At 36.8% G+C, this 22,316-nt stretch overlaps 8 protein-coding genes and 1 non-coding gene across 17 annotated transcripts; 7 read left to right on the plus strand and 2 right to left on the minus strand.

The window, feature by feature from the left end:
- Window positions 1-89: 89 nt before the first annotated feature.
- Window positions 90-1,292, plus strand: AT3G18880 (Nucleic acid-binding, OB-fold-like protein). 2 transcript variants are annotated; one of them, NM_112774.4, is made up of 3 exons: window positions 90-339; window positions 504-660; window positions 1,015-1,292. In NM_112774.4, the coding sequence occupies exons 1-2, from the start codon at window positions 178-180 to the stop codon at window positions 657-659; spliced, it is 318 nt and encodes a 105-aa protein (NP_188518.1). In that variant the 5' UTR covers window positions 90-177; the 3' UTR covers window position 660; window positions 1,015-1,292. The 2 variants fall into 2 exon arrangements, with proteins under 2 accessions (NP_188518.1, NP_001327490.1); NM_001338362.1 differs by lacking the exon at window positions 1,015-1,292 and having other exon boundaries at window positions 130-339; window positions 504-835.
- A 279-nt stretch (window positions 1,293-1,571) lies between these two features.
- On the plus strand, window positions 1,572-5,698 carry Tic62 (NAD(P)-binding Rossmann-fold superfamily protein). Its single transcript, NM_112775.4, has 15 exons — window positions 1,572-1,936; window positions 2,281-2,398; window positions 2,492-2,564; window positions 2,647-2,692; window positions 2,773-2,949; window positions 3,034-3,115; window positions 3,226-3,298; window positions 3,398-3,508; window positions 3,611-3,763; window positions 3,871-4,004; window positions 4,132-4,335; window positions 4,459-4,722; window positions 4,823-4,954; window positions 5,049-5,171; window positions 5,262-5,698. The coding sequence occupies exons 1-15, from the start codon at window positions 1,759-1,761 to the stop codon at window positions 5,317-5,319; spliced, it is 1,926 nt and encodes a 641-aa protein (NP_188519.2). The 5' UTR covers window positions 1,572-1,758; the 3' UTR covers window positions 5,320-5,698.
- Window positions 5,699-6,807: 1,109 nt separating this feature from the next.
- On the plus strand, window positions 6,808-6,880 carry MIR418. Its single transcript, NR_141598.1, has one exon. It is a non-coding gene; the product is annotated as a microRNA ath-MIR418 precursor (primary transcript).
- Window positions 6,881-7,480: 600 nt separating this feature from the next.
- On the plus strand, window positions 7,481-10,496 carry AT3G18900 (ternary complex factor MIP1 leucine-zipper protein). 6 transcript variants are annotated; one of them, NM_001338366.1, is made up of 11 exons: window positions 7,562-7,808; window positions 7,884-7,950; window positions 8,034-8,126; window positions 8,216-8,329; window positions 8,429-8,764; window positions 8,851-9,131; window positions 9,237-9,336; window positions 9,447-9,506; window positions 9,599-9,685; window positions 9,761-9,889; window positions 9,980-10,496. In NM_001338366.1, exons 1-11 carry the CDS (start codon window positions 7,771-7,773, stop codon window positions 10,265-10,267), a joined length of 1,593 nt encoding a protein of 530 aa, NP_001325852.1. In that variant the 5' UTR covers window positions 7,562-7,770; the 3' UTR covers window positions 10,268-10,496. The 6 variants fall into 6 exon arrangements, with proteins under 6 accessions (NP_001319587.1, NP_001319586.1, NP_001319588.1 ...); NM_001338367.1 differs by having other exon boundaries at window positions 8,049-8,126; NM_001338364.1 differs by having other exon boundaries at window positions 7,481-7,808; window positions 9,599-9,889; window positions 9,980-10,414.
- A 298-nt stretch (window positions 10,497-10,794) lies between these two features.
- On the plus strand, window positions 10,795-11,382 carry AT3G18905 (F-box/associated interaction domain protein; the record flags this gene model as incomplete). Its single annotated transcript, NM_001338369.1, has 1 exon — window positions 10,795-11,382. One exon carries the CDS (start codon window positions 10,795-10,797, stop codon window positions 11,380-11,382), a length of 588 nt encoding a protein of 195 aa, NP_001325850.1.
- A 776-nt stretch (window positions 11,383-12,158) lies between these two features.
- On the plus strand, window positions 12,159-13,651 carry ETP2 (EIN2 targeting protein2). Its single transcript, NM_112777.4, has one exon. It carries the CDS (start codon window positions 12,350-12,352, stop codon window positions 13,514-13,516), a length of 1,167 nt encoding a protein of 388 aa, NP_188521.1. The 5' UTR covers window positions 12,159-12,349; the 3' UTR covers window positions 13,517-13,651.
- Window positions 13,652-13,968: 317 nt separating this feature from the next.
- AT3G18930 (RING/U-box superfamily protein) lies at window positions 13,969-16,634 on the minus strand. 3 transcript variants are annotated; one of them, NM_001338371.1, is made up of 2 exons: window positions 14,539-16,634; window positions 13,969-14,366 (listed from the first exon to the last, which is right to left on the minus strand). In NM_001338371.1, exon 1 carries the CDS (start codon window positions 15,933-15,935, stop codon window positions 14,700-14,702), a length of 1,236 nt encoding a protein of 411 aa, NP_001327213.1. In that variant the 5' UTR covers window positions 15,936-16,634; the 3' UTR covers window positions 13,969-14,366; window positions 14,539-14,699. The 3 variants fall into 3 exon arrangements, with proteins under 3 accessions (NP_001327213.1, NP_188523.1, NP_974336.1); NM_112779.5 differs by having other exon boundaries at window positions 13,969-14,332; window positions 14,539-16,133; NM_202607.2 differs by having other exon boundaries at window positions 14,120-16,133.
- AT3G18915 (uncharacterized protein) lies at window positions 14,641-15,157 on the plus strand (the record flags this gene model as incomplete). The annotated part of the gene is made up of 2 exons (NM_001338370.1): window positions 14,641-14,879; window positions 15,008-15,157. 2 exons carry the CDS (start codon window positions 14,641-14,643, stop codon window positions 15,060-15,062), a joined length of 294 nt encoding a protein of 97 aa, NP_001327127.1. The 3' UTR covers window positions 15,063-15,157.
- A 689-nt stretch (window positions 16,635-17,323) lies between the features above and the next one.
- On the minus strand, window positions 17,324-19,763 carry AT3G18940 (clast3-like protein). The gene is made up of 7 exons (NM_112780.4): window positions 19,581-19,763; window positions 19,119-19,284; window positions 18,831-18,889; window positions 18,537-18,655; window positions 18,070-18,307; window positions 17,841-17,964; window positions 17,324-17,750 (listed from the first exon to the last, which is right to left on the minus strand). The coding sequence occupies exons 1-7, from the start codon at window positions 19,638-19,640 to the stop codon at window positions 17,671-17,673; spliced, it is 846 nt and encodes a 281-aa protein (NP_566621.1). The 5' UTR covers window positions 19,641-19,763; the 3' UTR covers window positions 17,324-17,670.
- Window positions 19,764-22,316: the final 2,553 nt, after the last annotated feature.

The raw sequence follows: 22,316 nt of genomic DNA on the forward strand, positions 1-22,316 counted from the left end.
TTAGCTTTTGAAGCGGTTTAGTATGAGGCCGGTTCTGTTAACTACTATACTTCATGGACCTTAATATAAATTGGGCTGAGATAACAAAGCCCATCATTATAAAACCCCTAGACCAGAAGAATCTTTTTCTCTTTGCTCTTTAGATTCTCAAAATCCAGAGAGAGCTCGTTAGGAAAAATGAAGGCAGTGATAGGGACAGTGGTGTCGAACAAAATGCAGATGTCGGTGGTGGTAGCCGTCGACAGACTCTTCCACAATAATATCTACAATCGATATGTCAAGCGTACTTCCAAGTTCATGGCTCACGATGAAAAGGACTCCTGTAACATCGGCGATCGAGTATTTTCCCCTTCATTTTTTGAATTTGATATACATTTGATCAAGAGCTCGAAAATTTAGGGAAGCTCTAGGAATATTTGAACTCAACCATTGGAAGTAGACTTGCCTGTTTGTTATTAGGCTGCTTTGGAAATGAAACTTGATTTGGTTGTTTGAAATATTAGGTGAAATTGGATCCTTCAAGGCCTTTGAGCAAGCATAAGCATTGGATTGTTTCAGAAATCATAAAGAAAGCACGCATTTATTCTCCACAAGCTGCTGCTGCGGCTCTCAATTCCTCAACCTCCATTGCTGAGCAGCCCCCTGTTTCGTCTTCCTAAGGTGATTTAGTTATTGCTCTCTAATTTTTTGTATCAGAATATTTTGTTTCAGTGTATTGTCCTTTGATACCTTTAGTGGAACTGCATGAGAATTGAACTTTGCTGTTTGACATTTGAGTTTTGATACTGTTTCTAAAGGTATGAGAGGCTATTGTGTGGCAATATAGCTTGTTAGGCATCTTGATGTTCCATTCTTAAGTTCTTGGAATCCATTTTGTGCTCCCTACATTTTCTGTGTCATACCCACTACGATTTATAGCTAGTTAGGCATCTTGATGTGCATCTACCGTAATCTATTTTTCTTACCTTTTTGGTTGGTTAGGCTTTAAAACTCTGACTGTTCCTCTTGCTGCAGTTTTGCAGTTCTGGCGCAAACTCACCCCAGGGTCGAACAATGTGGGTCGCAGACGTAGCACCATCAGAAACAGAGAATGTGGTAACTTCGAACATAATCCATCAAGCTGTAGTGTAGTGCTTTAGTAGATGATATTGATCAGATTTCGATCTCCTGATTACTTGTATAATTGATGAATCCGAAGTTACAGATTATCTATTGAAAGTTTGATGAATAATTTTCACTCTAGCGAAAAAAAGCTAATTCAAAAAGACCAACAAGTTTACAGAGATTGTGTTGGTCAAAATCTATTCATAAGTGATGTTAAGAAGACCAAACTTACTCATCTAATTGGATATAAGCATTTGGAGAAAGTAAACGCCAATATGTAACAATGCATATAAGAATCCAGCGCCAAAAGTATTCAAATTCTAATGTGTCCTATGAAATGATTCTGGTTTGGATCCAAGTTTTGGAACAAACCAAACCGAATTAGCCTTGCCATGTCAGCATACTCCAATCAAACATTGATTGGTCTCTTGTAATGTTATGTGGGTCCCATCATATCAAGATGCAGTGGCAGACGCAGTAGAACTCTTGCTGAGTCTCAATTGTATCCATAAAGATAATAAAATTTGTATATTTCCTCTTTCCTCTGAGATTCCTTTGTCTGATCGTGAACTTGTAGTAGTGTTTTCGTGATAGAAAATTTTCAAAGTTAATGTGCATACACTAGCTAGTGAAGAAGAAGAAGACTAACTAAGAATGGAAGGAACTTGTTTTCTCCGTGGACAACCTCTCACAACAATACCCTCTCTTCCCAGCAGAAAAGGGTTTCTTCTCCAAAGATGGAAGACCAATCGGATTGTCAGGTTTTCAGGTTTTAAGAATCACTCGGTTTCTGGAAAGTCGAGGTCTTTCGATCTTAGCCTCAGAGCTTCAGGTACTACTAAAAAGTTTCAAGCTTTTTGATTACACTACTTCTGCATCTTTTGGTTTGACTTTGTTTGCTTTTCGTGAAATGGGACTTTGCTCGAACGTGATTCGCTTCTTCTCTTAACACTTTATCTGTGTCTTGTTTTTGCTGATGGTTTCTGCAATGTTGTCGTTTCCCAAGTCTTTAATTCTAGTTTCAAAGTTCTCATCTTTTCAACCTTTTGATCAGACACCAGTAGTCTCATTATAATTTTTGGCGCCTGAAGCGCTAGCTTTACTGCAACATTTCTGGTATTGATTACCTGGAATTCATAGATTTTTACTCATTTCCCTACTTGTTATTGAACAAAGGTCCCATTAGAGCAAGCTCTGTAGTAACAGAAGCAAGCCCTACCAACTTAAATTCCAAAGAAGAAGACCTTGTCTTTGTAGCCGGTGCTACTGGTAAAGTTGGTTCTAGAACTGTGAGGTCAGTTTCTTGCTTCTTTAAGTTTGAATGATAATTCACAATGCTGGTTGGTTGAACTGTCGAAGTGTCCTATCAATGTCGCCTTTCATACAGAGAGCTACTGAAGCTGGGATTTCGGGTTAGAGCTGGAGTTCGAAGTGCTCAGAGAGCAGGAAGTCTTGTGCAAGTATGGCTTACTTTGATTCTGAATATTTGCTATAAGTGTTTCATCATTTTGGTGATGTTTATCCGCAATTGATACTTTGCAGAGTGTTAAGGAAATGAAGCTCCAGAACACAGATGAAGGAACTCAACGTAAGAACAAAATGTTTTGATTTACTTACAATGATTTTGTTGTAGAAAAGTAACAGGCAGTGTCTGTGTCTTTAGCCCAGCTGTAGAAAAGCTTGAAATTGTGGAGTGTGACTTGGAGAAGAAAGATTCAATACAGCCCGCATTGGGAAATGCATCGGTGATTATATGCTGTATTGGTGCTAGCGAGAAAGAGATCTCCGATATTACCGGTCCTTACAGGATCGATTACCTAGCCACCAAAAACCTTGTTGATGCTGGTAAGACAAAAATAGCTTAAAGCGGTTTATTTTTCCATTCTCTCTTTCTTGTTTCATCATTGCTTCTTGTGGTATTATGAGCAGCAACATCAGCAAAAGTTAATAACTTCATTTTGGTGACATCCTTGGGGACAAATAAATTTGGATTTCCCGCTGCGATTCTCAAGTAAGTCTGTAATGTTTTTCTTTCATTACACACTTTTGGTCAGAACAGCCCATAAAACTTAATGGCATGTTCTTGTTATATGACTTCTTCTAAACACCTCGTTTGTGAAGCCTATTCTGGGGAGTTCTTTGCTGGAAGAGAAAAGCTGAAGAAGCATTGATTGAAAGCGGTCTTAATTACGCAGTGAGTAGTTCACAAAATAAAATAAACCAAACTTACAGTTTCACAGACTCTTTCGATTGTATCACATCTTAGAATTGTCTTTCCATCTTATTTCATCAGATAGTTAGACCTGGAGGAATGGAGAGACCGACTGATGCATACAAAGAAACTCATAATCTCACTCTTGCTCTAGACGATACATTGTTTGGTGGTCAGGTCTCAAATCTCCAGGTAATAATATTTTCCCTCGTCTCTGTCAGAGTGATATGACCAGATTATGAAGAAGAGCTTTAAGATTTTGTGGTTTTCTGCTTCCTTGTTATTGATCTCCAGGTTGCAGAGTTGCTTGCTTGCATGGCAAAGAATCCTCAACTTTCTTTCTCTAAGATTGTGGAAGTGGTTGCTGAAACAACTGCACCATTAACTCCAATTGAAAAGCTTCTTGAAAAGATTCCTTCCAAACGGCCTTATGTCCCTCCACCGAAGGTTAGTTACAGTATATTGCTTTCATCTCCTCTCTTTTCGATCTTGATTATCGCTCTCTTGTGATAAGATAGTTTATCTTTATTTATCTGCATTTCGGTTGTGGACAGGCATCAGTTGCAACCAAAGAGGTCAAACCAGTCCCTACTAAGCCTGTCACTCAAGAACCAACAGCTCCTAAAGAGGATGAAGCACCTCCAAAAGAAAAAAATGTGAAACCTAGGCCGCTGTCTCCTTATGCCTCGTAAGAAAACTTGTTTCTCAACCGCAAAAAAATAATCAAATATGTAACTAAAATGACCTATTGGCATGACATTGATTGTTTTCGATTTGTCTTGTTTCTTTTTTTTTGGTGAATGTGATATATATAGCTACGAAGACTTGAAACCTCCAACATCTCCTATTCCAAATTCGACCACATCGGTCAGTCCTGCCAAATCTAAGGAGGTAGATGCCACTCAGGTTCCTGTTGAGGCCAATGTAGTGCCAGTGCCAGATAGTACCTCAAATGTCCCAGTAGTAGAAGTAAAGCAAGTTGAGGAAAAGAAAGAGAGGCCTCTTTCCCCTTATGCCCGGTAAAACCTTATTGTCTTTGCGACTTTATTATATTCAGGAGTCACAGTTTGAGTAATAAATATGTGAGAAGGTAATGATATCGAAAGTTTGATGGTCTTTTACTTGGCCGTTTTATGATGCAGCTATGAGAACCTAAAACCACCCTCATCGCCCTCTCCTACAGCTTCGAGTACCAGAAAGAGTGATTCTTTGTCGCCTGGTCCAACCGATTCTGATACTGATAAAAGCTCAACAGTTGCAAAAACTGTCACTGAGACGGCAGTTGCAACAAGTGTCACTGAGACCTCAGTTGCAACAAGTGTACCTGAGACAGCAGTTGCAACGAGTGTCACTGAGACAGCAGCACCAGCCACATCAAAAATGAGGCCTCTTTCTCCTTATGCAATGTAACAAATCTTCCTCTTATGTTATTTAGTTCCTCTATAAATATATCAAATTCTATTGTGGTCCGATTTTTCCTCAATGCATCTACACTGTCTTTTGCAGTTACGCAGACCTGAAACCACCAACCTCACCAACTCCTGCATCAACAGGTCCCAAGGAAGCAGCATCTGTAGAAGACAACTCAGAGTTACCTGGAGGCAATAATGATGTGCTGAAAACAGTTGATGGAAATCTGTAAGTATCTTGAAGCCAGATTTACAAAGTGTGTGTAGACTTTCGTTAAGGAATCGATCAATACAATATCCCGGGTTTTTTGCTTGTTGTTCAGGAACACAATTCCACCTTCTACACCGGAAGCAGTACCTGTTGTTAGCAGTGCGATAGACACTTCCCTTGCTTCAGGAGACAATACAGCTCAGCCAAAGCCAAGGCCTTTATCACCTTACACAATGTGAGAATAGAGAGAAGCATGCTAGTTCTAAGTGTGTCCATTGTTATTACTTCTTCTTTTGCGACCTGAAAGACTGAAATGTTTTTGCAGGTACGCGGACATGAAGCCTCCAACATCACCACTTCCATCTCCAGTCACCAATCATTAGCTATGTGAGACGAGAATTGGCCTCCTAAACCCTGGAGCTTCTTCTTAATTGCAGGTTGTAAACAATGAGTAAGAGAGTGATGGGGCAATTCAGTTTTGCAGGTATGAATCAGTGAGCTTATTTGTACAATAATACAATATTCATCAACATGCCTTATATATGAGTTCTACTTTTTTTCTCCTGTTCAACGATCAATGCAGTAACCATATTGTTACCCTATCTCATACATATATGATGACCCAAATTAATTATCATTAGGCTTTCATATAGCTGTCTTATAATCTCTCTTCTGTATTCTTCTCATTCAGTCAACTTTATGTCTTTTTGTATACAGTTTTAATATAAAAAGATTGGGAAAATTTAATTATAAGTGCGTATCTATCCATTAAAAAAATCGATTTACTAATAACAACAATTCATGAATGGATACTAAATTAGTAACTTACTATGTGCATGGTAAGAAGTGTCAAGACTCTTAGAAGTTAGTTGTGTTGAAATTGTGGCAATCGAGAGACAGAAACTGAGAAGACAAGAGGATTGTCGCTTATGTCTTGGAGCGAAAACTACGGAACAGAAAACTTAGAAAGTCACAATGAAGAACACAATCCCAAAAAATGAATCTTCTATTAGATAAATCACCTCTCTTGGATACTCTTTGTTTCTTTTCATTTTATTTATCGAGTACCGAACGATAATTAAACCTTCAAAACACTTGGAATTTATGTTTAGTTACACTTCCAAACAAAACCAACACTAACAACAATTTGTAAATAATGTGATTGATCCAATCGTCAATAACTTCTTCTGTGTCCTTGGCTATTGAAGACTAGCTAGGCAGTTAGAACATTGAATAAGTACGGGGTTTATTCATTAAATATGCATCTCAAATTCTCCATGTTACGTAAGGTAGCTTTCTTATAGAAAAAAGGGTTTTCTACTTTCTCACCTTTCATCGCTTTTAAGGCATTCCTTTACCATTTCAATCAAGTGCTTAGTGCTTGCCACTCCATCTCTTTAACCAAAAGACACCCACCAAATACCTTTTCTAATTTACCATTAGTAACTCTTGCGGATAATGCTTTGTCAAAAGATGTTTTCATATATTCGTGAAATGCGATTACAAATATTTGAATTTTAGTGGAGCTTTTAAAAATGGTCCACTTGACGAGTATGCAAACCATATAGATAACGTGGAACTACATATCCTTCAAAAATCTAATATTTATATCTTAACTGTTCCAAATGCTAATAGCTTTCCCTCGAAAAGTACTATGAGCCTATCGAAATGTATCGTTATATGTTCATATAGATTATAAAGAACAGTTAGAAATCTTTTTCATTTTATTTTTCATTGAGAAATCTTGTAATGTATCATGACATAGATAAAGATAACGTGCTGTTTTGTCACAATATATAGAATAATGTGACTACTTTTTGTCATTACAACATAAGATTAGCGTACAAATACAACCATGCATGTTCCAATCATTTAAATTTAGAATCTAGCGTAAAAAGAAAATCCGAATCAGGAACTCTAATGTGATGATGAACTGACCTTAGAATTTCACCCGCAAACAGCAGTAAATCCTCCATTTGTTAGTTGTCCTTTGTGATGTTTGCATTTAAAAAGTAGCCTTTACAAAACATTAGACCCGATGTCAAACCAATAATTACATATTGTTTGTTTCTTTTGATGCAAATACCCCAAAAAGAGACACATATTTTGTTTTATTTTATTTTAAGGATATTTTATACTATTATTCATTAAAGTGTTTCAATCAAAGGCATTATTTTACATCAATCAAAAGCATTTTTCTTTCCAAGATCGGACTGGTTTAATGATGATATAATCAGATAACCAAACTTCACCATGAAGATGATTTTATCCCATAACAGGTGTCAGGTTCTACACAAATTAAATGAGGTTTTGTTTTGGCCATGAGATAAGCAAACTTATGGAGTGTCGAAATTGAGATCTAAATCCTAAAAAAATGTTGATGTCAAACAAACAAACAAACAAAAAAAATCCTAACACATGTATTGGTTTTTAATAAAAATGTCATTTATTGTAACACAAAGATGTTAGGTGAAAAAAGAAACAGATGACAAAAATCACAATTTAATATAGTTTACATTTTTAACCAAATATTCTTACAAAAAGAAAAAAGATTGTACACTTTGTATGATTCTTATTAAATATCTAGTGAGTAGTCTCATTCCATTCGTGGTATAATGCTATTCACTGCAATTTGCTTCTGTTCTTTAACCTTTCCTTTGTTCGTCTTCAGTAACTTTTCTTTTGTCACTATCTAAATTGTTTTATATCTCTCATTTAATGCTCTGTTCTCAGTGATTTTCAGCTGTTGGTTCGTTTTTACTTGTGAGTTTTTTCAAATCACAAAAACTCTTTAAAATAAATTAGGCGGGCGATTTCAAGTTGTTCATATACTCATGACGACAAGAACTTCGAATCACAAACGTTCTAGAAGGTTCACTCTCTTCTTCTTCATTAGTTTATATTTCATTTTACAGTCTTGTCTTACCTTAGTTTCTGCTCTTTCCAGCGATCCGGTCCCAAGAAAATCTCTCAAGAATAAAAAATCAAGCGAGGCCCTTTACAACATTCACATGGTCAGGAATCTTCAAAGGTGTTTATATATTTTTCTTAATCTTCTTGATCATCAAATCAACTTAAGTTCTTAATTGTTCTTTAGGATGAACTTTTGCAGAGAGAGATAGAACAGCTAAAATCTCTTTTAAAGTCCAGAAAATTACATCCCGGGGGCAGGAGAGTCTCAAGTGATGAGGTTTTAAGAAATTTTTTCACAGAAGATTGTTTTTAGGTTTCTAAGAAAAATCAAAACAGATCTCAAATCTTTTACTGTATACTCTGCAGATTGATTTATTGCTTCAAGAAGATGAAGTCTTAGTTCGGCGTGAAATGAAGACAGTCCTTGGACGCAAACTGTTCTTGGAAGATTCTAAAAATGAAGATTCTTCTATCCCCAAGGTTATAGAAAAAACTCAATAAGATTTTGGTTACTTTTAACACAAGTAAGCCCGCTTTGAATATCTTGTCTAAAGATGTTTTTATGAATTCTTGATTTAGGAGGCGAAGAAACTGGTGGAGGAAATAGCGGGTTTGGAGCTGCAAGTGATGTACTTAGAAACATATCTTCTTTTGTTATACCGGAGATTCTTCAACAACAAAATTACATCTAAGTTAGAATCAGAAGAGAAAGAGAGATCAGAGGATCTTCTTGAGTGTACCAAACTCATTGATTCACCAAAAAAAGGAGTCTGCAGCCCGCAGAAACTTGTAGAAGACTCTGGAATATTCCGCAGTCACTCATCGTTGTCTCATTGTTCAGGCTATTCCTTTAGAATGTCTCCCCATGCAATGGACTCATCATATCATCGATCTCTTCCTTTCTCAATGCTTGAGGTAAAAGAAATTGTGTTAAACAGTTAATGTTGTTTTGTTTGAGTTTCTTTCTTTACCAATGGTGGTTTACATTTTCATGTCTTCAGCAATCTGATATCGATGAGTTGATTGGGACATATGTTTCTGAAAACGTTCATAAGTCACCAAATAGTTTATCTGAAGAGATGGTCAAGTGCATCTCAGAATTATGTCGTCAACTTGTGGATCCAGGATCACTCGACAATGATCTAGAATCGAGCAGTCCTTTCCGCGGGAAAGAGCCTCTGAAGATCATTAGTCGACCTTACGACAAGTTATTAATGGTGAAATCGATTAGTAGAGACTCAGAGAAGTTAAATGCAGTTGAACCTGCTTTGAAACATTTCAGGTTTTCAATCTCAGGCTCTTACAATATCAACTTCTTTTAGTTTAGATATAGCAACTATGTTATTTAATCAATTGTAGACTTCTTCTTGAATTCAAAATTGTTTAGGTCGCTTGTTAATAAGTTAGAAGGAGTGAATCCAAGGAAGTTAAATCATGAAGAAAAGCTAGCTTTCTGGATTAATATACACAACTCTCTGGTTATGCATGTAATGTTAATTTCTCAAACTAAACTTCTTTTAACACCATCTTGTGATTAGTGACAAATCTCTCTAGATATTAATTAGCTATTTTGGGTTTGTTTTTGTCTCTTTTGCAGTCGATACTTGTCTATGGGAACCCTAAAAACAGTATGAAAAGAGTATCTGGGTTGCTGAAGGTAGGGTAATCTTACTTACAGTGCAGAACTACTTGGGACACAAGTCATCGGTAAATAAACAATTATTAGGGCTTTTCTATTGTGTAATATAGGCAGCTTACAACGTTGGAGGTCGAAGCTTGAACTTAGATACCATTCAGACTTCAATCCTTGGTTGCCGTGTTTCTCGTCCAGGACTGGCAAGTCTATGATTGTTTTCGATTCTGAAAATTGAACTTGATGAGGGCTGCTAATAAGGATTGGCGTATTTGCAGGTATTTAGGTTCTTGTTTGCTTCTAGATCAAAGGGTAGAGCTGGAGATTTAGGAAGAGATTATGCTATAACTCACCGTGAGTCTCTACTTCATTTCGCTCTTTGCTCGGGGAGCTTGTCAGATCCATCAGTAAGCAAATCCCCTGACTCAACATCGTTTCTTATCTTACACGCTATTCATATTGAAGGATTAGGTTATAAAGCAACACGATTCTTTTAGGTTCGTATATATACCCCCAAGAACGTGATGATGGAGCTAGAATGTGGTAGAGAAGAGTATGTAAGATCAAACCTAGGAATTTCCAAAGACAACAAGATTCTATTGCCGAAGCTTGTTGAAATATATGCCAAGGATACTGAACTCTGCAACGTCGGTGTTCTTGACATGATTGGGAAATGTTTGCCTTGTGAAGCAAGAGATAGAATCCAGAAGTGTCGCAACAAGAAGCATGGAAGATTCTCTATAGATTGGATTGCACATGATTTCAGATTCGGGTTGCTTCTCTGAAAAGAAAACACGACTCATGATTCGGATTAGTTATTTTTTTTTTCCTTTGTTTTCCATCTGATGTGAGCAATGAATTGAAGAACTTACAAAGTATCAAACTTTCTAGTTATGAGATATGTTAAGTTTATACCTTTATTGTTAAGGAACGACTACAGGATATTTCCGAGTAGCTTCAATCTCCATGGAACTAGTCCATCTGTAGAGTTTAAAAGTGAGCTAATCGATCCTCATTCTAAGAATTCAGCTGCTCCATTCGAAATATCACGAGTCTTTCACTGTGACGGCTTGTTGTTATGCACCTCCCATTTCGACGCATCTAGAGTCTTGGTTTGGAACCCTTTAACTGGTGAACCAGGTGGATCAGAACCGGCAATTTTCTCATAGAAGCTCGCAGCTTTGACCTCGGATACTGCCAAGTAGACAACAATTGCTGCAATAAGAGCTACAAAATCTTGAGCTCTCATCAACGTAGCGAATATTTTGATATCTACGATTTTAACTCTGATTCATGGAGGTTTGTTGAAGATATGATCCCTCCAGGCGTGAGCTTTGGATACTCTGAACTCAGTGTGTCTTTGAAGGGAAATACTTACTGGTTGGCTATAGTTGTAACAGAAACGCCCCGCACCATATCATTGCTCAAGTTTGATTTTTCAATAGAGAAATCTGTACTTGTGCCTCTTCCCTATCATAGTCTTCAGAGTCGTCGTTTTGAAGCTAGTAGCCTTTCCGTTGTTAGAGAAGAGAAACTTTCTGTGTTATTACAGCGAGATATAAGTTCCAAGACTGAGATATGGGTGACAAGTAAGATTGATGACACCACCAAAGTGGTGTCTTGGAGCAAGATCTTAGCATTGGATTTGAGCCCTCATCTTCAGATTTGGAATGATGCAAGTTTCTTGATAGGCGAAGAGAAGAAAGTCATCATGTGTGAGAGATTGGTTGATGTGCACACGTCCAAAGTCATGGTCTACATTGTTGGGGAGAACAATGTTGTCACACAAGTGGAATTTGGGGTTGTTGAAATGGATGGATGTTGGGCAGTTATCTTTAATTATGTTCCAAGTTTGATTCAAATCGAGCAAGCTGGAGGCAATAGGAACATAGGTAAATAAACACCGTCTACATGTAATATCTTTGTGCGTGTGTGTATGTGTGTGTGTGTGTGATCATGTTCTTTCAGTTTCAGGCTTTTCTAATTCAATGACTTAAAGTGATTCAGAAAACATGTACAAAGATACAAGTTGTGTGTGTGTTTTTCTTAATTTTACCCTGTCTCTTGTCTGAGTTTTCTTTTTCACCCAAGATACAAGTTTTACAACTATAAATCATCGCCCAATTCACCTTGCAAGTTCTACCACTAAGCCAAGCATGGTATGTTGCAAGTATAATTGGTGTTTTCTCTATATCTTACAAACACACAGCTTAAAGTTGCAAATATTTGGACCAGAAAACAATCCCCAAATTACTTGAAACCACAACTTGGCTTGTTTTATATATTGTAACGTGCAAGGAGAGGAGCAAGAGATATCGCTGAGATTTGGGTAAACATGGCCAAGATATCCAGTCCATTCGGTAGGACCTGCTTGTGTAGAAAAAACAGCAGTAACATAGAATGGCCAGTTGGGAACTCTGATTCCATGTGACCACAAATTATATTATTTATTACCATGTCTCAGTTTGGAATAACAAAGCTTAGCAAGTTAGCAACACTAAGATCACAAAAGGTAAAAAAAAAAAAACAGAGCTTCTTAGCAAGTTAGTAACACTAAAATCAGGGTTATACATGCATCTAGTCTTTTTAGCAACAGAGGAAAACCTTCACAGTTCTAGTGTTCTACCAAGTAGTTCCAGAAAGTAAACACATATATTCAATCTAATAAGCTATTACAAGAAATTCAATGCTCAATATGATCTCATGGGAACGAAACAGGGGAAATTTGATTGCCACAAATATATGGGCTTTTAAAGTGGGCCTTGTTAGATTCTTATCAGGTCCATGTCACTCACTATTCAACATTTTACTGCTGAACTCAACTGTGGGAAGAGGAAACCCTAGAGATTTGGTAACAGCAGAGATCAATGAAGACAATACAGGAGCAGCTTCCAAATGACTTGGTAGAGGAGATACTCTGTCGCGTTCCGGCAACATCTCTGAGACGTTTACGATCGACTTGCAAAGCATGGAACCGTTTATTCAAAGGTGATCGGATATTAGCAAGTAAGCATTTTGAAAAATCCGCAAAACAGTTTAGATCTCTATCGTTAAGGAATGATTACAGGATTTTTCCGATTAGCTTCAATCTCCATGGAAATAGTCCATCTCTAGAGCTTAAAAGTGAGCTAATCGATCCTCATTCTAAGAATTCAGCTGCTCCATTCGAAATATCTCGAGTCATTCACTGTGAGGGATTGTTGTTGTGCTCCTCCCAATTGGACGAATCTAGAGTCGTGGTTTGGAATCCTTTAACCGGTGAAACCAGGTGGATCAGAACCGGCGATTTTCGCCAAAAAGGCCGTAGCTTTGATGTCGGGTACTACTACCAAAAAGACAAGAGATCCTGGATCAAGAGCTACAAACTCTTGTGCTATTATCGTGGTACCAAATATTTTGAAATCTACGATTTTGACTCTGATTCATGGAGGATTCTTGATGATATTATCGCTCCACGGGGGAGTATTGGATACTCGGAACTTAGCGTGTCTCTGAAAGGAAATACTTACTGGTTCGCTAAAGGTGTAACAGAAGAGCGGCCCCGCACCATATCATTGCTCAAATTTGATTTTTATACAGAGAAATCTGTACCTGTGCTTCTTCCCTATCAGAGTCGTCGTCTTTTCCAAGCTAGTAGCCTTTCTGTTGTTAGAGAAGATAAACTTTCTGTGTTATTGCAGCTAGATCAAAGTTCCAAGACTGAGATATGGGTGACAAATGTGATTGATGAGACCACCAAAGGAGCAGTTTCTTGGACCAAGGTCTTAGCATTGGATTTGAGCCCTCATCTTCAGATTGGGAATGATGGAAGTTTCTTCCTAGGCGAGGATAAGAAAGTCGTCATGTTCTGTGAGAAATTGATTGATGAGAACAAGGTCAAAGACATGGTCTACATTGTTGGGGAGGATAATGTTGTCACAGAAGTGGGATTTGGAGTAGATGAAATGGATGGATGTCGGGCAGTTATTCTTAATTATGTTCCAAGTTTGGTTCAAATCGAGCGAGCTGGAGGCAACAGGAAAAGAGGGCACTAAACACTGTCTACATGTAATCTCTTTTCTTTCTGTGCGTGTGTTTCTCTTAATTTTATCTTTGTCATGTTCTTTCAGTATCAATCAAGCTTTTCTAATTCAATGAAAAAAGTGATTCAGAAAACATGTAAGAAGCTTTCACCCTATCTCTTCTCTGAGTTTTCTTTTTTTCACTCAAGTTACAAGTTGTACAACTAGAAATTATCACCCAATCCACCTTACAAGTTCTACCACTATCACCCAATTCACCTTACAAGTTCTACCACTAAGCCAGGCATGGTATGGTAAAATAAGCCAAGTATGGAGATCCCCTCAATTGACCAGATTGGACAAGACAACCCTCCACGGCCAGGTAAGGTAACATGAGCTTCAGATCAAGCACCAGCAAGATTACAATGACCTCAACGTTCAGGCGATCTCCTAAACCTTGTTCTATTTTTCTTACTAAACCCCAATATACTAAAAAGCCCATAATATTTATTCTTACAGGGCCGCAATTGATCCAGATCTTCTCAATCTCAGTTGGTTAACGTTATTCATCAATATGTAATAAATCATCAAAAAAATTTGGTCAAAAATTAAATCGACAGCTAAAAGTTTGAACATAAAATTCGGTAACAGAAAACAGTAAAGCCACCGACGATGTAAAGTTATTATAGAAACGAAATTCAATGTGTTGTTGACTTTCGTTTCTATGATAACTTTGGCAGCTTTTGAAGTTAATGCATTTTGATAACTCCAAAGAGAGGAAAAAACGAATCATCAGCCAAAACGCCGTCGTACAGGCTCCAAAACCTTCATCGTCTTGGCGTCTTTTGTCTGAGACCCATAGTAATATAAGAAAGTGTGTATCCTAGTCAGGAAAATTCAACGTACATAGTAACAAATTATTTATTTCTCTATGACTATACGTTATATCATATTCATAAATGAAATCCGTATTTTAGCAGCATTAAATAAGAGAGGTGAAGAAATAAAGGTATGGTTATTATTTATTTATACTAAATAGTAATAAATAAACGAACCTTGTTGTGAATGTGAGCAGCTGAGCAATTTCTGAATCTCTCTATCTTCTTCTGTTTCGTTCATTTTAATTCCATTAAATGCTTAAACCCCACATTCCATTAATGCTCTCTCCTTCCACTTCAATATTTCTTTTTATCATCACCACCGTCCAAATTTCATCTTACATCTCTGCCCTACACGTGTCTCTTCTTCTCCATCTCTCCGGCGATAACAGTGCCTCTGGATCTCCGCATCTTAACCGGCTCGATGAGTGCGGTGCTGTTCTGAAGAACATCGGACTCGTCATCGATTTCGTTCGCCGCGATGAGCTTCCCGTCGCTGGAATCCGTTCTGATATCGGGTAAAACACTCCCGCCGATGATCTCCGTCGGAAGAACGGTGATTTCGTGCTTCTGTAGTAACGGAACGAGAACACTCTTGATTTCGATATTAGGTTTCCGAACGGTGATTGACGTTTGTTCCATGTAGATCTCCGGTATCTCCATGGAGACACCGTCGCTGGCTCCATCGTTACTCTCTCTGATTCAGATTCTCTCTCGCATTCGAACGAGTACGATCTCTTCAGCTCCCGGAACCGAGAAATCGCCGGTGATGATTGCTCTTCCACCGACGCTCTGATCTCCTGATCGTTCGTCGTATCGGCAGCGATTGTGTTCCAATTGCTCCGCGACGGTGTGATTTCGCCGCGGATGATGATCGCGTTATTCTCTTCATCATCGAGACTCGGACGAATTCGAGGAGCCATTAACGGAACGAACGGCGACATAGGCGTTAAAACTCCGGCGGATCCGAGAATCGCCGTACGGCATAACGGACAGTTAGGGTGAGATCGGAGCCATTCATCGATGCATTCAAGGTGAAAAGCATGGAAGCATAACGGAAGTGTTCGTACATAATCACCTTCTTCGAATTCCAACAAACAAACAGCACAATCTCTGCAATTGGCGGCGGAGGTTTTCCCCACCGCGGGTTTTCCGGTGCAAGCAGCGGCGGAGTAGAGAAACAGCGGTAAAGTTTTGATAACGGAATCGTCTAATCCGTAAGGTGAGTAAGAAGAGTAATGAAAAGAGTCGAAAGGGAAAGGTGAAAATGATCGGAGATCGGAGGATGAAGTTGAAGCAGAGGAAGCTGAAGATAAGTGAAGGAGACGGCGTCGACGGCATCGCCACCTTCTAAAACGACGGAATAGAGGTGAAAGAAAACGGCGGGAGATGAGACGAGAGTAAGTTACGAATAGAAAAGCGGCGGCTAGAACCACCACCATGGCGATCAATGGAGGACTAAACTCTAAAGGAGGATCCGAAGAACGGGAGAGAATCTCTTCGGATATACCGGAAGATGGTGAAGGTGACGGTGAGTTATCGCCGGAACGAGGCGGTGGCGCGACGAATCGCATGGTGGTTTGGTCAAAAAACAACAACGACGAAACAAACAAAAAAGTCTAACAAATAAAAGAGTCTAAAACAGAGTTTCAAGTGAAAGGTTTAAACGCAAACGAGTGTATTTGGGGACTTTGGTGGGAAAAAAATCGTTGACTAAAGGTAAACGGTATTGGGATAAATAAAATTTACACGTCAGTGTTTTTTTAATGCAGAACAAATACGACGATCCAAAATTGTCAGAATTAATCAAATAATTGGAAATTTGGGTACATTATTTAGGTACTGATTGGTTAATATGGGGATATAGTTATATGAATAACTACTAACAGTGAGATCTTAATATAGCTAGGATTAGAAAGAAGAGATTAGCAAAGATCTAGCATACATGGAATGAGGGGATAGAAAAAGAAGAGGATAGTGCTCCTTTTAGGGGTTGTTTGATTTTAATGTGGATTTGATGTGGTGACCCACTCTGATATTAATGGTTTTGTTGAACTTTATCAAGTGGATTTTTGCGACTTTTTTTTGGTTGATGGTTTGATCAAAGCCTTTTTGAAAATTCTTCTCTTTACTTTTCAGTCTCTATCTCCATTTGTTCATACTGGCTGCTCATCCACTGAACTAGAATTTATCCTTTTTTGGTGATGTAATGAAGTATAAAATTTCAACTTAGTTTTAACACATTTTTACTTCAAGTCACTTCAAATATCTGCTTCTAGTGAACTAGAAATTTGTTATAATGAATGTTTTTCTATTATTTAATGAAGTATAAGTTTATTGTTCCTATGATTATGAGTTTTGACCACCAATACATGCTTATTCGGTGGCAAATATATTCAACGAATATTAATTTTATGTAAATGACATCATATGTGAATGTTAAGGTTTAGTAAATATGATAAAGTTCAAGAATCAAAATTATGATAGACAAGTTAAAGACTGTAATTTTTAAACATATATACTTTGTACTAGTCTTCAAAATATGTGAGAAAAAGAAGTACTCCACTAACCAAATCACATGTACATAAGTTAGGACCCCATCAGTTCTTTCAAGAACCGAAAACTATTTGCATGTATTTTACTTGGTCAGAAATTACATATATAAAATTCTGGTGGCAATAAAGGTGCAAATTAAAACCGGTCAGAAGTACTTGCCTTGGTCTATCTATACAATAAAACACAATGACTCCAGAATTTATTGCTCAACAACTACTTTCTTTTTCTTTTAGTCCCGGAGATATTTCTTACATTATTATTGTTCATGCAAAGCTATATTTGTTTGCATCCACAGAGAAAACGCATAACCGGTCACATCAAATACATTATGCATTCCGGTCTGATGAGACATGAGTTTAACTGTTGTTCGGTTTAGGATTTACTACACGGATTCTGGTTTAGCATCTTATCCTCTTTGTTTAGAATCATACGAAATTTCATAATATACCCACTGATAACAAAAAAAGATTCACTTCTTGATTAAAAAACATAATTTCAGAACGTGATTGAATCTCTCCTATTTTATGATCCTGTCTCCCTAGATACATTTTTGTCTAATAATGTAATTCTACTTGTTATGTTTTGTTGTTATACAGTAGCAGATTTGATGATGAAAAACTGAAAAAAAAGAAAGAAAGAAAAGGTGTCTCTATCGGATTAAACCATCTCAAATGTTCATAAACTTCTCATTGGATCATAATTGTACCACTACAACAACCTCGGTGTCTGACACTGTGAGCTCCAACAACAGTCTTAAAACATAGACATATCCGGAGGAGCTCCATACATACTCTTCCATGAATACGGTATCTGCCATTTCCCACCTTCTTCCCCTGCAGAAAAGAATATTCATAGTAAGTTTCATCGCCTCTCACTATTAATTGCCCGGGTGTTGTTACCCTCGGAAGAATAGAACTATTTACCATGGAACTTGTCAGGAGTCAGACCCATAAGCTTAGATGAAGCCTCAGCTAGAAGAAATGCTTCAGGAATGTTGTCTCCTTCAGAACAGTAACATAGCAGGCATGTCATCTTCAAGCCTCTTGCCTAACCCCAAAACAACATAAACCCCGCACAGGCCATATAAGTGTTTCAATCATCTAAAAATGAGTCGTAGTGGTTACATTGTTCATTATAAGGCATTTTATCTACCTTAAAAGCTGAGAAAAGAGCTGCAAATGGCAAGCTTGGATAGTAGTCTATGTCTTCAAGTTCATCTTCTGAAGGCAACGCCAGCTCTTCTACACTGTTCTTTTCAAAGACAGAGCTAAGGTACTTCCAACATCTTCCTTCTGAATCATACTCGTGCAATCTTCCAAACCCAAGCCTTTCACAGTGATCATCTCTTCCATCAGATTCAGCGTTAGACAGATAATACACCTGTGGGCCTCTAAAGTAATTGCCAAGGAGACCACGAATTAACTTGTGAAGAGTTTGCTTTTAGTAAGAAATTAAGAATGTGGAAAGAAAAAGGTGCAAGTGAAGCTCATTTATTTATCAATCAAATCTGTGATTAGAGACCTCTGATGCTGTTTGCACTAGACTATATTTAGTTCTACATTGAAGGCATACGAAAAAAGTTATAGCAAAACACATATAAAAGGAAGCGTTATAGTTACCTCGACATATCCAAGTTATGCAGCCTTTGGAAGTCTAAACTCGATAACACAATGATGTGCTTCTTTCCACTTGAAGCAGCAAAATTGGCTATATTCTCCGCAAATTTAATCATCATTCCCTGTTTTGAATCAACATTGTAAGTTAAAAAATGACTCACTAAAATTCCCAATCTTTTTACTGAAAAGCTCCAGTTAATTGACATTTCATAGTCCCAACACAAAAAGCATTGAATGCAATCCTTCAAAAAACAGGATTCGAAATAACGAGGACAAAGCTGCCAACAATGTAAATACCTTTGCAACTGGAGACCGTTGCTGAGCAAGGGTAGTAGCAATTGAAGATGACTCATAAACTGAAAACACAAAACCAAAGCGGAGAAAAGAATGAGGTTTCACAAGTATAAAAGGTTTGATTCAACAATACAAAGTGGCATAGATCTAGGCATCAAACTATACAAAGGCAAATAATGTGTTATTATTGTCCTATATAACACCTTAATCATGTAAAACAGAGGATCCTTAATCTAAGAAAGCAAAGCACTCATTGATCTTAAACAAAGCATATAGTTTGAGAAAACGAACCCTCGAGAGGAAGGGCGATCTCGCCACAAGGAAGAGGGCCATAAGCATCATTTCCAACACAAGGAAGCAGATTTGGATCATCAAGATAACCAACTCTCTCTGCACCAGTAGATGACACTAGAAGATCAACAGCGAGCTGTCCTACATTCCCAATTGACAATGCTGGCTGGTGGGGGGAAACAAAATCAAAACTTCATCAATCATAAATCTTTACAACATTTGTTTTATGAGAAACATCAAATGCTACTAAACCCTAAACCTTTTTCCTACAAGTTTCATGACTGTTTCGTGGGATTTCAATGTTCCCAAGAAAAGTTGGGGACTTTCTAATTTCTATTTTCTCTTCAATAAAGGTACAGTTTTTAAGCTTTAGAGACGGAAATATCGAAAGGGAACGAATACCCAGAAGCAGAGAACAGATCGAAATCGGAGAAAAGCAAAGGAAACGAAACAACAACTTACGAGAACTAAAGTCGAGCAATCTTCATTCACTAGCTTTCCTTCTTCAACAACAAACTCCATTTATGAAGGCAAAACACTGGTGACAGAATCGGATTGCAAGTTTCCCAAATATCAAGTTCGAAGAATCTCTGCCTGCGTTCAGAACAGTTCTTCTTCTTTGGTCGAGCTTGAAGAGAAAGCCAGTGACTAATTTGGGCCGATATTATCAATCAAATGTAATATGGGCCATATTAAAGCCCAATAAAGGAAAAAGATGATGGACTACAACTGTAGAGTATATATACTTGGTGACGATTTTGTCCAAAAAAAAAAAAGGTGACGAGAAAATAAAAGAAGAAATGAAAGTCTATAATCTACTACATGCGGTGTAAATGTAGTTAGTACGACTTATGCTAACATTCTACAACCAAATAAAAAGTTGATGTATCTCAGTATCTACTATTGAAGTGAACCATTTGAGGGAAAAAGGAACAAAGCATATATATAAGATTGGAAAGAGATGAGAGCAGGGCCGGTACAATGTTTTTTCTTAATTTCTGTTGGTCATATTCTTTAATTTATATCAAGTGATTGGTCATATCAAGTACCTTTTAAATAAGTAGAAGAAGGCTGGTCATATCAAGCACCTTTCACTAGGGATAGTTCTATCTAAAAAAAGTACCTACAGAAATGGGGTTATAGTTTTGATTAAAGAAGCACTAGTATTACGTCGCATTGGATGCAAAAATGAGGTTACTCATTTCAGAACATAGACTAAAAAGAGAAGATTTTTTAATAAAGTACTAATAACAAGATTCAGACGACATTTTTCTTAAAAGTAGTAATTACATGATTTAGGAGAAGACGTTTTTTTAAAAAAATGTAGTAATTACGTACGCAGATTCAAGACTTTTTTTTTTTTGGTCAAGATTCAGACTCAAGACTCATGAGAAGAATTCTGAACTTCATCTTCATAATTCAGGGGCGGAACGGCGGAAGCTTTTTTTTTTATAAGATTCCTATGATGATCCTGAATTTGCTGGAGCGTAACTTACTCTCAGCTAATAGAGTAAGAGCGTCACTTCCAATTTTGAAGAATATCAAGATTTTGATTCAATATGGCAATCATTTCAAGTGTTGAGAAACCTTTAAAAGAAATGAGATTCATAATTAACCATCTACAAAACAAACAAAACAAGCCTCAGAGTTAAAAAAACCTACAAACAAAACAAACAACTATCGTAATTCAAGCAAACAAAACTATCGTAGTTATAGATTAAACACAAATTTAGACTTTGTTAAGTTAAAGTCCATACGTATAATTAATCGAAAGCCCTAACCAAAATATTGACCTTAGAAAAAAGGCTTATAATATAGTTTTTATATTAATAAAACTTAAAAGAAAAAATTTCTAAAAAATGCACTCGAAATATTAAAGTGATTGTTAAGACAATTATTATCCAGAGAGATCCATATCATATGATGACAATTTAAATATAATAATTCAAATGAATGAGTTAATCATTTAAAATGAGATGCGAAGACTTTCTGATGTTGGCTGTCTCTTCCATTGGGTACATTATGTTTCGTTTCTTGATCGCTATCCTTTTGGTTTATATTAAAATCATGATATGAAAAAAAAAACTCATTTCAGAAACAACAAGTTAGAATATTAGAAAAAAAAACTAAAACTAAAACTAATTACTAATTTATAGACTGAAATTAAGTTGATTTTTCTCAAAAATAAAATAAAAATAAATTAGTTGATATAAATGTGAGAAGAAACAGTTTAATCGCTTTTAAAACAAGAATTAATAACTAGGCAAGTATTATTGTTGAGGAACGTAAAATAAAACAAAACTACTATGGATTTGTTGGAAAAAAAATTGAAGGACACGGTAGGTCTGTCAAGGAGTGGTGCTGACCAATTAGTCCATATTCAATGATATATTATGAAATCAAATCTTATCCTCTAATTGAAAATTCTTATTAGGTTTTCTCACATGTCTAAATATTCGTCCTATGTCCATTAATTAGTTTAACTTAATACTCCAAACAAAAATTCAACCAAAAATAGTTTCTTAATTAACACAACTTTCTTTTAGTTATCACACACGTCTCTACGATAGTCTTTCAATGGGTGATGTGTCCTAAAGATCGTGATTTTGTTAGTTTTTCAAAGAGATCAGGTCACGCTTTTGCTCCGTCGAACATGGCCAAATGTGTCGCATGATCCTAATATAATGTTAAGAAGCAAACATAGATGACATATTATACTGATAGTTAAATGCTTACAAAAGATAAACAACAGCAAATGTCCATGATAAGCGAATTAATAATAAATGATTTTAGACAATTATGTACTATTGTTTTCTCGATACGATTATATGCTCACCTAACAAATACACTTCCACTAGTTTCATATATACATGGTGATGTCACTTTTACGTGTATTTTCTAATACGTGTACATTTTGAGGTTTATCTTTTTGGGGGAGTTTTGGTTAGATTCGTAGAATCTGTCTGATGAAAAATATCAAGTAAAATGGAGAACTAAATTTTCTAAAATAGTGTTACCAATACGATTTGCTTGTTTTTTCAATTCCGATAACCATGCGCATATAATCTCATCCTACTTGTTGAGGCACGGTTTATGCTAAACCAAAATTCAATAACATTATGGAATATGGATTAATTGTGTATAATCTAAAGTTTACGAACTTATAACCAGAATATACAATTACGGCTGCAATAAGTC

The sequence above is a fragment of the Arabidopsis thaliana genome, chromosome 3, assembly GCF_000001735.4.
Source record: "Arabidopsis thaliana chromosome 3, partial sequence".
NCBI lineage: Eukaryota > Viridiplantae > Streptophyta > Magnoliopsida > Brassicales > Brassicaceae > Arabidopsis > Arabidopsis thaliana.